The sequence below is a fragment of the Schistocerca gregaria genome, chromosome 1 (genome assembly GCF_023897955.1).
Source record: "Schistocerca gregaria isolate iqSchGreg1 chromosome 1, iqSchGreg1.2, whole genome shotgun sequence".
Lineage (NCBI taxonomy): Eukaryota > Metazoa > Arthropoda > Insecta > Orthoptera > Acrididae > Schistocerca > Schistocerca gregaria.
This window is the reverse complement of record NC_064920.1, coordinates 714,467,503-714,480,020: the sequence shown is the minus strand read 5'-3', so window position 1 is coordinate 714,480,020 and position 12,518 is coordinate 714,467,503. Positions and strand designations below refer to the sequence as shown.

The window sequence follows — 12,518 nt, the reverse complement described above, 5'->3', positions numbered from 1 at the left end:
TTATTTGCTGTTGGCCTGTACAGCTATCATCAGAGCTGTGCCTGGTAAAAATGAATTAGGCCTTTGGTTAGTATGGTTGTGTCAACAGCAAACATTAGTTTTTGAACCAACCTTTAAAGTCATTGGCAAATCACTTACATAGTTTAAGAACAGGAGCAGACCTATATGTGATTCTTATTTTCCTCCATTCGAAGTTAGTTTCATTCCTTTCACATGGTCTGGCACTTACCCTACCTTCTTTCTGTTATGAATTGAAGTCTTCATCCATGCAAAAGGGATTCCTTTACAGCCGCAACATGTTAATTTCCCAAGTCTACACAGGCAAATGTTTTGATGAGGTTGCAGAATATGCCAACTGGATAATTTATTATTTAGCTCTTCCAGAACTTCACTTTTGGGTCTTACATGACTTTCTTGTGGAAAATTCTTTATGTAAGTAGAACCTGGGAGACGGTTAACAGTTTCTACTCACAAAAGTGACTCAGTAATTATCATAAATAACTTCCTCAAAGCTATTTTTAAAAAAGACTGGAAGGGTAAAATGCCTCCTTAATTATACCCGGGCCGCTGAAACATTGCACTTGACGTTTGCGTATGAAGTTGGCAGCATAACAGAGTAACAAGTGAAGAACGATAGGCGCTAGGCGTTCAGCGTGGGGCGCCAGCCAATCACAGCGCAGTGAGCACTGCTGTTACTCACGTGCTGTGACGTCAAAGTTCCCGCGTTGCCGGCTTTGTTTAGTGCATGTGTATACAACGTGAGTTGTGTGTTGTTTACCGCGTGTTTTCGTTGTACTGTGTGCTATATCGTTGTGACTTTTGTTACGTTGTGAGTTTACGTACTTGGAAAATGCCACCGAAAAGACTTCGTTCACCTAGCGACAATCCTTTGCGTCGAGGGGTGCCACTAAACAGCCAGGCACTGGAGTTGCTACGCAGAACTCGTGAGTTTTACGAGCAGGAGAAAAACTACGTAAGCATTCATGGACAGCCATCAATTCCTGCCGACAAAGTGGTGGAACGTACGTCGAAAACTCTTGGTATTAGTGCAAGAACGGTAGTAAGTAAGGGAGTATTACTACAAAACTTGGAAGATACTGAAGTGAGCCGTAATGATTCCGAGCTGTCTGGATCAAATAATACATTTTTATCAACCCCGGGAAAGAAGAAAATGCGGCGAAGTCCTGTCACAGATTTAGATTCTTTCCAGACTGATGCAGTTCGTAGGCATGTTTATGCTTACTACAGCAGAAAAGAGTATCCGACTGTAGCTAAGTTATTAATCTCTTTAAAAGAAAGTGAACTCTTCAGGGGTGGTAAAACATCACTAAAAATTGTGCTAAAAAATATGGGTTTCCGTTACAAAACGCTAGATGGACGCAAAGTACTGTTAGAGAGGGCACATATTGTTACCGCTCGTAGCATTTTCTTGCACAAAATTGTGGGCAGAGACATTCATTCCATAATTTGGCTAGACGAAACGTGGGTTAATGCCGGGGAAGCTGTCAGTAAATGTTGGACGGATAACACACCCAGCAGTAGCGGCCATCAGCCGACGGGAAGAGGAGCTAGATTAATTGTGGTCCATGCAGGCTCCTCCAGTGGTTTTGTCCCTGATGCACTTTTAGTTTTTAGATCCAAAAAGACTGGTGATTACCATGAAGATATGGATCACGCACGATTTGTTGAGTGGTTCAGGAACCTTTTAAAACAATTTCCTGTCCCTACAACAATTGTAATGGACAATGCTCCATATCATTCGGTGATACAGAACAAAGCCCCAACTACAAATGATCGGAAAGAAGTTATGGTGCAGTGGTTACAGGATCGAAATATTGCAGCGGATATGGGTATGACAAAGGTTCTGTTATATTCTCTTGTTAAAGAAAATAAGCCTACGACAACTACATACGTAGTAGACGAAATTGCCAAGGAGCAGGGTCATACTGTAATAAGGCTGCCACCATATCACTGCCATTTCAACCCTATTGAGTTAGTATGGAGTGACGTAAAAATGTATGTAAGGAACAACAACAAGTCCTTTACAATAACAGAGGTGGAAAAGCTGTTGCGTGAAGCTCTTGTGACTGTGGATGCAGCCTCATGGAGAAAAAAAGTAGAGCACGTCGAGAAGCTTATACGAGCAGCACAGACAATAGAAGGCATTATCAGTGGCCATGAACAATTAATGATTTGTCTTGCCGATGACGACGATGAAGACGGTTTTAGCGATGAATCGGACAACAGTGACGATGGCGAGCTGGATGGAATTGCGCCATTATCGCTGTAAATTGGTGAGTGAAAAAATTCTAATATTGGTTATTTATTGCAATCTCGGTTATTATTTATTTTGTAAGCTACGTACATTATTGATTTTAAAGTACCAGTCGTCAGATGCTTGTTTTTTGTATTTCTTTGCTCCGTTATCGAAAGGGTGCGCATTGTTATGCTTTTACATGCATTATTATACGGTTGTTTACTTCCTGTCATTGTAGTACAACTAAAAACGAGTTTTTATATACATTGTAATTGCTCAATCGCTTGCATTTACGAGATGGGACGGAAAACTGTATCGTCTGCTGTGTGTATAGAGGCTGCTGTTGCAACATCGCTATTACAGTATAGCCAACCTAACTAGACAAAAAGCGAACTGTCAAGTGCAATGTTTCGCCGGCGGGGGTATAGGGGACTGTTTTCTGTAGTTACATTCAGAGGAATGTTACTACATCTCATTTAAGTCTGTTAGAAAATATGCCCTGAGTAAATGATAGATTACTACAGATTACAATGGCAACTTAAGGATAGTCGTGTCATTTAGTGGCTGTAGTAGGATACAAGATGAGCTTTTCTATTTGGTGTGATGAATGGCAGCTTGCTCTAAATGTAGAAAAATGTAACTTAATGCAGAGGAGTAGCAAAAACAGTCTCATAATGTTTTAATGCAGCATTGATAGTGTGCTGCTTGACACTATTTAGGTGTAACATTGGAAAGTGATGTGAAATGGAATGAGCCCATAAGGACGGTAGTAGGGAAGGTTAATGGTTGAATTCAGTTTATTGAGGGAATTTTAGAAAACTTAAGCTCATCTATAAAGGAGGCCTCTAAGAACACTGTTGCAAACCATTCTTGAGTACTGCTTCAGTGTTTGGGGTCCCTACCAGCTCAGATTAAAGGAAGACGTCAAAGCAATTCAGCGACACTTTGCTAGATTTGTTATCAGTTGGTTCAGTCAGTACATGAGTATTGTGGCGATGGTTTGTGAACTCAAATAAGAATCCCTTGAGAGGAAGATGTTCTTTTCACAAAACTTGACTGAGAAAATTTAGAGAACCAGCATTTGAAGCTGACTGCAGAGTGGCTCTACTGCTGCCAATACACATTTCATGGAAGGTTCATGAAAATAAGAGAAATTAGGGCTCATAAGGAGACACATAGATTGTTGTTTTTCCCTTGTTCTATTTGGGAGTGGAACAGGAAAGAAAATGACTAGTAGTGCTACAAGGTACTCTCCCTCATGCACCATATGATGGTTTGTGGAGTATGTATATAGATGCAGAAGTAGCACACAGCTTTAATAATCTTCCGAATACACCATCAGTTTACATTTTTTAGCGGCCTAAATAATTTTGTAATCTGCTTAGAGCTGTTATGTTATTGAAACCCACATTTGTTGATGAATCATATAGTGCATTTGTATTTGGATGTTTATTGATGGGTGCAGTGTTCATTGACACTGTGAACAGAAGTAAATATTAATTTTTGTACATGCAGGGATAGAGCAACTGTTCATGGGGGACTGTTCAGGTAACACATGTGGCAACACCTTCAGCTGTAACTATTCTTTGGACACTTGTTCCAGGGTTGTCTTCCACATGTTCTTGTTTTGAACAGCAGGCCTCCATTGGGAGCTGTATATCCAGTGATGGACACAGAAACAGATTACAGTAATTTACTGCTGCCACAACAAACAATGCACCATAGGAAGGCTACAGGTACACCAGATGCAAATAACATACATGACTGATATACTACATACTGTAGTGCACTGTGGAATGCTGTTGTGTTCTTCTGTTGGGTGCATGCATGATACTGATGCAAACACCTTGTGCTACATAAACGCATAGTATGTATGCTGCTTCCTCATTTATCTCATGGCAAAGCACACGGTTTGCAAGATATGCTCCTCAGATACATGCAGACCATAACTCCGAAGATATAAAATTTACAAGCAATGTTTATAGGAACTTTCATCCTTCCCTTGATGCGTACTACAGCCTATGTAAATGTTAGAACCCTTTTCTGGATACCCTGCAAATGAAAACTATTTTAAAATAAAAACTGGCAAAAAAGTGTTGAAGAGACTGAGACAATCAAATACTGTACAACAAATGAAAGAAAATTTTCATTCTACAGAAAGGCAGTTTCATACATATGCTCAATAAAAGCAGTCTCTCTCTCTCTCTCTCTCTCTCTCTCTCTCTCTCTCTCTCTCTCTCTCTCTCTCTCTCTCTCTCACACACACACACACACACACACACACACACACACACAAATATCCCCTCCATTCATACTCCAACACACTCTCACCCACTACAGCTCCCATGATCCTTCAGTCAGCCCTAAAACATACCATTAAGACTGTTCGTAGTGTGCTACAGTACAAGTTATGTTCAGTGAAATGTTCAAATGTGACCTATCAATTGGAAGAAACCTGTACTGTGTGCATCTAGTACATACCCAGTACATGGATATATGTAAATGACATAAACATTAATGTAAGAGTATAAAACACAACCATAAATTTGTAAATAGTTACATAATTTATAAAAAAGATGGCAAGTGTGAGAATTATCGCAACAGTGGCTTAATAGCTCATGCGTCCAAATTGTTGATAAAAATAATGCACAGAACAATAGAAAAGAAAATTGTGGATCTGTTAGATGAGGATGAGTTTTGCTGAGGTAAAGGAATCAGAGAGGCAGTTGTGACATTGTGGTTCATAATGGAAGCAGGGCTGAAGAAAAATCAAGACATGTCCATAGGATATGTTGACCTGGAATTAACATTTGTCAATGTAAAATGGTGCAAGATGTTCGAAATTCTAAGAAAATAGGGCTACGTTATAGAGAAAAACTGATAATGAACATTATGTACAACAACTAAGAAGGAACAGTAGATGGGAAGACAAGGAACAAAGTATTTGAAGTAATGACAGAAATAAAAGAAATGTTCAAGAGTGGGGTTAAATTTCAAGGTGAAATGATATCAATGAAAAAATTTGCTGTTGACATTGCTGTCATGGTGAAAGTGAAGAAGAATTACAGGATCTGCTGACTGGAAAGTTAAGGAATTCTGCTACCCAGGCAGCAAAGTAACCTATGACGGGTGGAACAAGAGGGACGTAAATAGCAGACTAGCAATGGCAAAAAGGGCATGGTATCAACTATACATCTTACTTTGAGAAAGAAATTTCTGAGAGTGTTTGTTTGGAGCACAGAATTGTATGATAATGAAATATTGACTGTGGAAAAACTGTAACAGAACAGAATCAAAGCAGCTGAGGTGTGGTGCTATGGAATAATGTTGAAAATGAGGCAGATTGATAAGATAAGGAATAAGTAGATTCTCCACAGAATCAGCGAGAAAAGGAATACACAGAAACCACTGACAAGGAGGACATCTGTTAAGACATCAGGGAATAACTTCTATGCTACTAGAGGGAACTGTAGAGGATAAAAATTATAGAGGAAGAGAGAGGTTGGAACACATCCAGCAAATAACTGAGTGTGTAGGATGCAAGTGTTACTCTCAATATGAAAAGGTTGGGACAGGAGAGGAAATTTTGTTGGGCCAAATCAGGCCAGTCAGAAGACTGATGACTCAAAAAAAATCACTTAATCTGTTGTCAAAATACCTGTAATTTATTTTCTCTGCATTATAGGCCACTGAAGATAGCTAATATGAATAGGTGAATCATGTTTGGCACACTGAGTTGCAAAATATGGATTTTTTATTGTATCTGTATGATAAAACGTAATGTTCTGTTTGTGTTTAGTATGCTTTCCATCCTGGATATATTCATTCACATGCAGTGTTCCTTTATGTGGCACCTTTATTTCAGTAAATCTGTATCTGATTCAAAGAATTTGGAGTGTACTATGTTCAGTCATTCTGAGAGGTTATTTATTATTGTACAGTTTCTCATGTAATTCTCTTCCATTTTTTATCAATCCACTTTCTTCTATTTTCATTTCCATGAAGCCTCCTTCTTCTCTTCTTTTATTTAGAATCCATCACTGCAGAGTTTCATAATACATATTTGTCAGCTGACCTTGTTACCATTACTTTTTAACTGACTTTTTTGTATTCAGCTTCAGAACATTCCTTTACTAACAACTGCATTGTCTCAATTTGGTTTGACAAAGGTACCTCTATTGATAGGATTTCAATGCTTATTGCTTCCTGTATAAATTGGAAAGTAAAATTTTCACTACTGTGTTCCAAAGCAAACAGCTTACCAGCAACAGTTGCTTAGCCAGCTTTAGAAAAACTTGTATGAGAAGAAAAGGATACATGAATTGTGTGGATTTGTTTCTTGGTTCTGCTCTTCATATAGTTAATTTCTCTTTTTTTCTGAAATGGATATCTATGAAATGGCAAACATATATAAATACAGGGTGTATCAAAAAGAATCATCCAAATTTTTAAAAAAAGTCATAATTATTATGTTATTTAAGATATGTGCATGAACAATGTACTGTTGGAAAGAGTAAACTATTGAGTTTTATACGGTTCCCGTTAGGTAGCAGCAGTGTGTGACCACTTAAGTTCTAGTAAGAATGATGTCGGGACTACAGAAAGTGTTTGTGTTCTATGTTTTGCACAGTGCAGTTCAGTAATAACCGTTCAGCGTGACTTTTGTACTAGATATAGTCTGGATCCTCATATAGCACAGAGCATAAGATGATGGCATAAACAATTCTGAGAAACAGGTTGTTTGTGTAAAGGAAAATTGCTGGGCCATCCCCGAGTGTCTGACACAGACATCGAACACTTCCACCATGGTTTCACAAGGATTCTGCAGAAATCCTTTTGCCATACAGGTTGACAGCTCAACATGCCCTCAATGTCCATCTGGTATGGACTGAGTCGAAATTTTCACCTGGAACATTGCAAAGTTCAGCTACTGCAAGCTCTTCTTGAAGGTGACAATCAACAATGTGTGGAGTTCCGTAATTTCAGTCTTGGCAAGATGGAGGATGACATTTTTCTTGCATGTTTAGTGTTTAGTGACGAGGCAACATTCAATTTAAATGAAAAGGTGAACCATCATAATGTGAGGATATGGGGTACTGGTCAACCACATGAAGATGTACAATGTGAGGAGGACTATCCAAAACTTAATGCATTTTGTGCATTTTCATGGGAAAAGGTGTATGGTCCATTTTTCTTTGCCAAGAACTCTGTCACAGGAAGCACATATCTCGATATGCTTGAGAATTTCTTTTCTCATAGTTGGAGACTGATTCAAATGACTTCATTTACCAACAGGATGAGGCACTTCCACACTGCCATCTGGAAGTGCAGGAATTTTGAAATAAAAGGATTACTGAACGATGGCTCAGTCACGCTGGACCAAGTCATTCGGTCTTAAATTACTGGCCTCCAAGGTCACTGGACCAGACTGAATCTAATTATTTCTTGTGGGGGTTTATAAAAGACTTTGTTTATGTGCCTCTGTTACCAACAACAATGAATGAACTGAGACATCGTATAACAACAACTGTGGAAGCTGCAACTCAAGGCATGCTCACTGCAGTGTGGGAACAATTTGAATACTGCATTGACATATGCATGCATCTCAAGGAGGCATATTGAACACCTATGAGAAGATTTTTTAAAAAAAAAAAAAAAAAAAAAAAAAAAAAAAAAAAAAAAAAAATCGTTTCCTTTTCATCACAAAACAAAATTCATTGTATATGTTCATTAGTTTCAGAAATATAGATGTGCCAAATTGGATGATTTTTTTTTACACCTTGTATGTTGTCAGATTGTCACATATTACAATGAGAGAAGAAGTTAAAAAACACATTATATTTTAATCAACCAAAGCTATGTGCTGGCTACAAAAGTCATGAACAAAATTATAGAACAGACTAGTCCACAAATTATGAGAAAACGTTTTGTTCAAGAACAACAAAATCTACACCAATGGTCCTTAAGAAAAAAGGCACTGATGTGGTACATGTTAGTACACTGTTAAATATATATGTAGGCCTATATATCAGTGCTACAGTATCCCATAGGTCTCATAAGGACAGTAGGTAATTAAGAGCTGAAAGAGGGATCATGCAAGGAGTTTCCGTATCACCCAGTTTATCCTCAACAACCTTACAGGAAGTTTTCAGGGTGCAGATAAACTTGGAAATGAATGGAAGAACAGCCAAGGACGTCCAAAAGTAAGCTTGAAAAAATATCTGATTACGTTTCAGACAGCATATACTTACATCAAAAAGACAACCAATAAAAAATCTATTAAATGCGACAGAGCTGGTGGCCATTATTTACCTCCAGCAAGCAAAATATTTAGTACTTCTGATACACGTATAGAAGTAAAAGTAACTATCCTGACCTGTAGAACTTTAAGTTTCTTTCCCAAAGAGAAGGGAGGGATAGGTTGAGGGAATTTCAAAATTAGAGCAGGCCACTCAAACCTGAGCATGAAGTCCACATTTGGAGAAGAAGAGAATGGATTTTTGTTCAGGAAAGGGCTTTATTTAGCAGTTAATTCCAAACAGCAGATGAATACGACAAAGATGAGAATGTGTGACAATGACTCAAAACTCTTGCTATTGCGCATTTTAAACACACTGATGGCAAAGAAACTGAAGATTATAATTTTAGGATGATGCAAGTTATAACATCAAACCTGATTGTGAACCAAACCTGATTGTGGACTATCTCCAATACAAAAAGGAGTTCAGCTTTCTTTGTTCTAAATTTGAATATTACAGATGGTCAGCTGAAATTTTGGGATGATGTAAGGGTGAATTGATAATAACAATGATGTTTTTCAACTTTTCTTGAAGCCAAATGAGTCATTTGTATTATCCTGAAATATGAATTGGAGCAGAAGAATGTGAGCTACTCCATAGTGGATTAGACCTATGTGCTTCAAGAAATCTCTTAAGTCTAGAAGGAAATATCAGTAATCAAAAAAGTGTTTGAAAAAGAAATTGAAGCTTTTGTTACAAATGCAAAGATTAAGCTCTCTGGCTGTGTGAGTGTTCTGCCTACAGTGCAGGTGATTCCATTTTTGAAAAAGAAATACTGTTGTTCAAAGGAGAAAAACATTTCTTGTCAGTTAAGTTGTACTTTAAAAAAAATCATGCCAAAATAACACCTGAAATAAATCTAGAAGGGCATTATCTGCATTGCGTGTTTGTTTCCAAGAATGGATATGGATCTTCAACCACAGAGAGATAGAGAATAATGTGCTGTACAAAAATTCTTGAGAGAGTGATCAAATTATGGATAAATGGGAAAGGATTATGTTGTATTTTTCATGTGTCTTGTTTTCTTCTGTTTTGTGGAGGAGATCCCTTCTCTCCTTAATCACTGACCCAATAAAATCTGCCAAGAAAGTACACGTACTGCACTTCAGATTTCACTTGATGTGGAAAATAGATTTTTCAGTAATTAAGTCAAGACATTTTCTATCAGTGTAAGCAACTTTATAGCCCATTCATACAGAATAGACAGAGCACTACAGTTTCAATTGCACCATCTTTCAAGATTGTCTCTCTTCAGAATAAGAATATGATTTAATAAGTATGGCATTCATAAAAATATACAGATATGGTAATAATAATTTCATGTGGCTCAACAGTCTGATGAAAGTCTTCCAGTTGGATGTCAATTCAGCAACTTGCATGTTCCCAACCTACTCCAGCAATCTTACCAGGGAAATAGAACCTCAGTTTAATGTGAATCCAAACCATGTGTCATTCCTTGCAGATCTTCACATCATTAAGAGGTGAAGGCTAAGTTGAAGGCAGACTGAAAACTTTCCATAGTTCATTTGGGATTCAATCCTGCAAACTTCTATTTTCAGGCATGCACTTTACCACTAGACCACTAGGCCTGATGTAGTTATGGTGGAGTTAGTCATAACTCTAGCCAAGTTTTGTGTAAAAGTGCTGAAGTCTGTTTACAATTCTTGAACCTATGAAATGTTACTCAAAATTGTAAGCTCATGATGCACTTGAAACATATGTTTCAATACAGAGTCACAATGAATAAATTTTAATGTGTTGCATATCTTTTTGGAGGTCTTGTATTTATTGTATGTTGTTCTCATCAATTTCAATTCAAAGCTTGTGCTCTGAGTTCCATATTACAAAGCAATGAAAATATCACAGTGTTAAATAGTGTGAGAATTCAAGGTCATTCACCAGATAGTTTCACACAGAAAATGTCTGAAAAATATAACATACTTTCACTGTAACTTAAAGCTCATGTCAGCAGGTCAAACTCTGCATAGAGAATTTTTGAAAAACTTGATTATTAAGAGAAAGTTGAACCATTTTTTAGACGGCAGATATAACAATCCCTCTGCTACCTCCCCATAATTTGGATCTAAGTAGCACTGTTATCAGGAAGTAGCACTGACTTTTCAGGGATACCAAGTCATATGTTAGGAGATCAGAAATGAACATTATTTCAATTCTGTATTTATTTCTCTTCCTTACTCCATTGAGCAGTACTTGTTTTGAATGTGTAGTTGTTCTTTGGCCAGTGATGTGGTAACCAATTACTGGGTAGCAGTGCTGTATTTTCTGCATTGATTATTAGCTCTGAATTGAGAAGCTCCTCTGCTGCTGTCCGTTAAATCTGTCCGGTACCACTTTGCATCATATTGTTCTGTTCTCTTAAAGGTTTTAATACTTACCTATTAATTTAACAGTTCTTTTTTATATTCGTTGCAACATTCCATTCACTGTTTACCTTTTTCAGTTTAAAAATTCTAATTTTGACGAAAAAATGCCTGGCTTAAAAAGTTGGAGGTAGAATTTTTCAGAAGACACCATTATTAACTTCAGATGAGCTTGATAGTCTTACTTCTTGCTGCATTTTTTAACAATACGTCTTTAGTTTGTTTTCATAATTATAAGTGTCTGTGTCTTATATTGCTGTTATAGTGGCACAGTACTGCAGATGTTCATACAGAACATACTGCCTGACAGTGAATTCATGTAATGACACTTTGTATTCTGACACTTTCCCATATTACAACCATGTAATATCAGTGAAAAATCCATGATTTATAAGTGGTTGATAGAAATTTCCTGGATAAACTGTTGCATCAGTCCATTTATACTGAAGACAGTTTACGTGGTCCATTTTTAATATTTTGGAAGACGGTTGGTGACTTATTGGTAGCCTGTTCTAACTCTGTTGTTAACCTGTATAATACCAACATTTAAATCATTTTATTGAAAGAAAAACACAAGAATACAGCAAATTCTTTCCTTCCCCTGAGAGCTGGGGTGGGTGGACGGGGTGCAGTTGCCCCTTACCCACGAGTATGGGTGCCTTTGGATGTACTTCCTCTCTTCTAGGCTTCACAGATCTGGAGGTAAAAACCAGCAAACTTATTTGTGGTAGCTAGAGACTAATATAATCGGCATTTAATGCCTACATTTGTTAAGTCACATGATTTTGTAAACCTGCTGTGTTCTGAGGTGCCACAATCTGTATTCCTTTTGAAGTAATGACTGAACTCCAATGAGTCATAGAGGTTAAATCAGTATCATATGATTTCGATTTTATTTGTGATATTCTGAACACTTTTTTTCTTTCTGTTCTTGCAGTTGCTGGCCCTGTATATGTGTCCCTTACTGCACAGGATGCTGCAGAGTAAAGGAGCACTACTGTCCGGGATGCAATGCATTCCTGGGAGCATATGATAACTAATTTATATCTTGCACTTATTTTAACTTCTATATTATGATATATGTAATTCACACAATGCAACCAGTCATCACTAACTTAGTTGCTATGATTTTAACTTCCATTTGTTTCCTGTACTTTTCATACTTTTTTATATGAACAAAAGTTGAAAATTGAGCTCAGCCTTTATCTGTAATTATTCATTTTTCTGACTTTTTGGGAGTAATAAAAATATTTATTCTTCACTCAGATCTTTTATTTGTTACTGATATAAATCAAGTAGAAGCAATTATTTAACGATGTTAAGACTCTTAACGTATAAAATGTGAACAAAATATTAATGACAGTTCTCCATATTTATCCTCTGAACACGCCATTTTGCAAGTCTAATATTCACACATACCACTGCAAATGTATTCATGGAAACATTAAGAGGCCATTTAATTCACAAATTTAATGCTCAATGCACTTTCTCACATAAACATAAGTGGAAACAGAAAAAGAAATGTGATTTTTAAAGTGAGAGTAATAATAGTGAAACACAATTTTTTTGCTCTATGGCAGA

General features: G+C 37.1%; 1 protein-coding gene across 2 annotated transcripts in view; it reads left to right on the top strand.

Moving 5' to 3' along the window:
* LOC126365964 (lipopolysaccharide-induced tumor necrosis factor-alpha factor homolog) overlaps positions 1-12,198 on the top strand; it is a 175,115-nt gene extending 162,917 nt beyond the window's left edge. For both annotated transcript variants that reach the window (XM_050008770.1, XM_050008763.1), the window contains exon 4: positions 11,875-12,198. In XM_050008770.1, coding sequence (XP_049864727.1) covers positions 11,875-11,977 — 103 coding nt within the window. In that variant the 3' untranslated portion in view covers positions 11,978-12,198. The remainder of the gene's footprint in view (positions 1-11,874) is intronic.
* Positions 12,199-12,518: the final 320 nt, after the last annotated feature.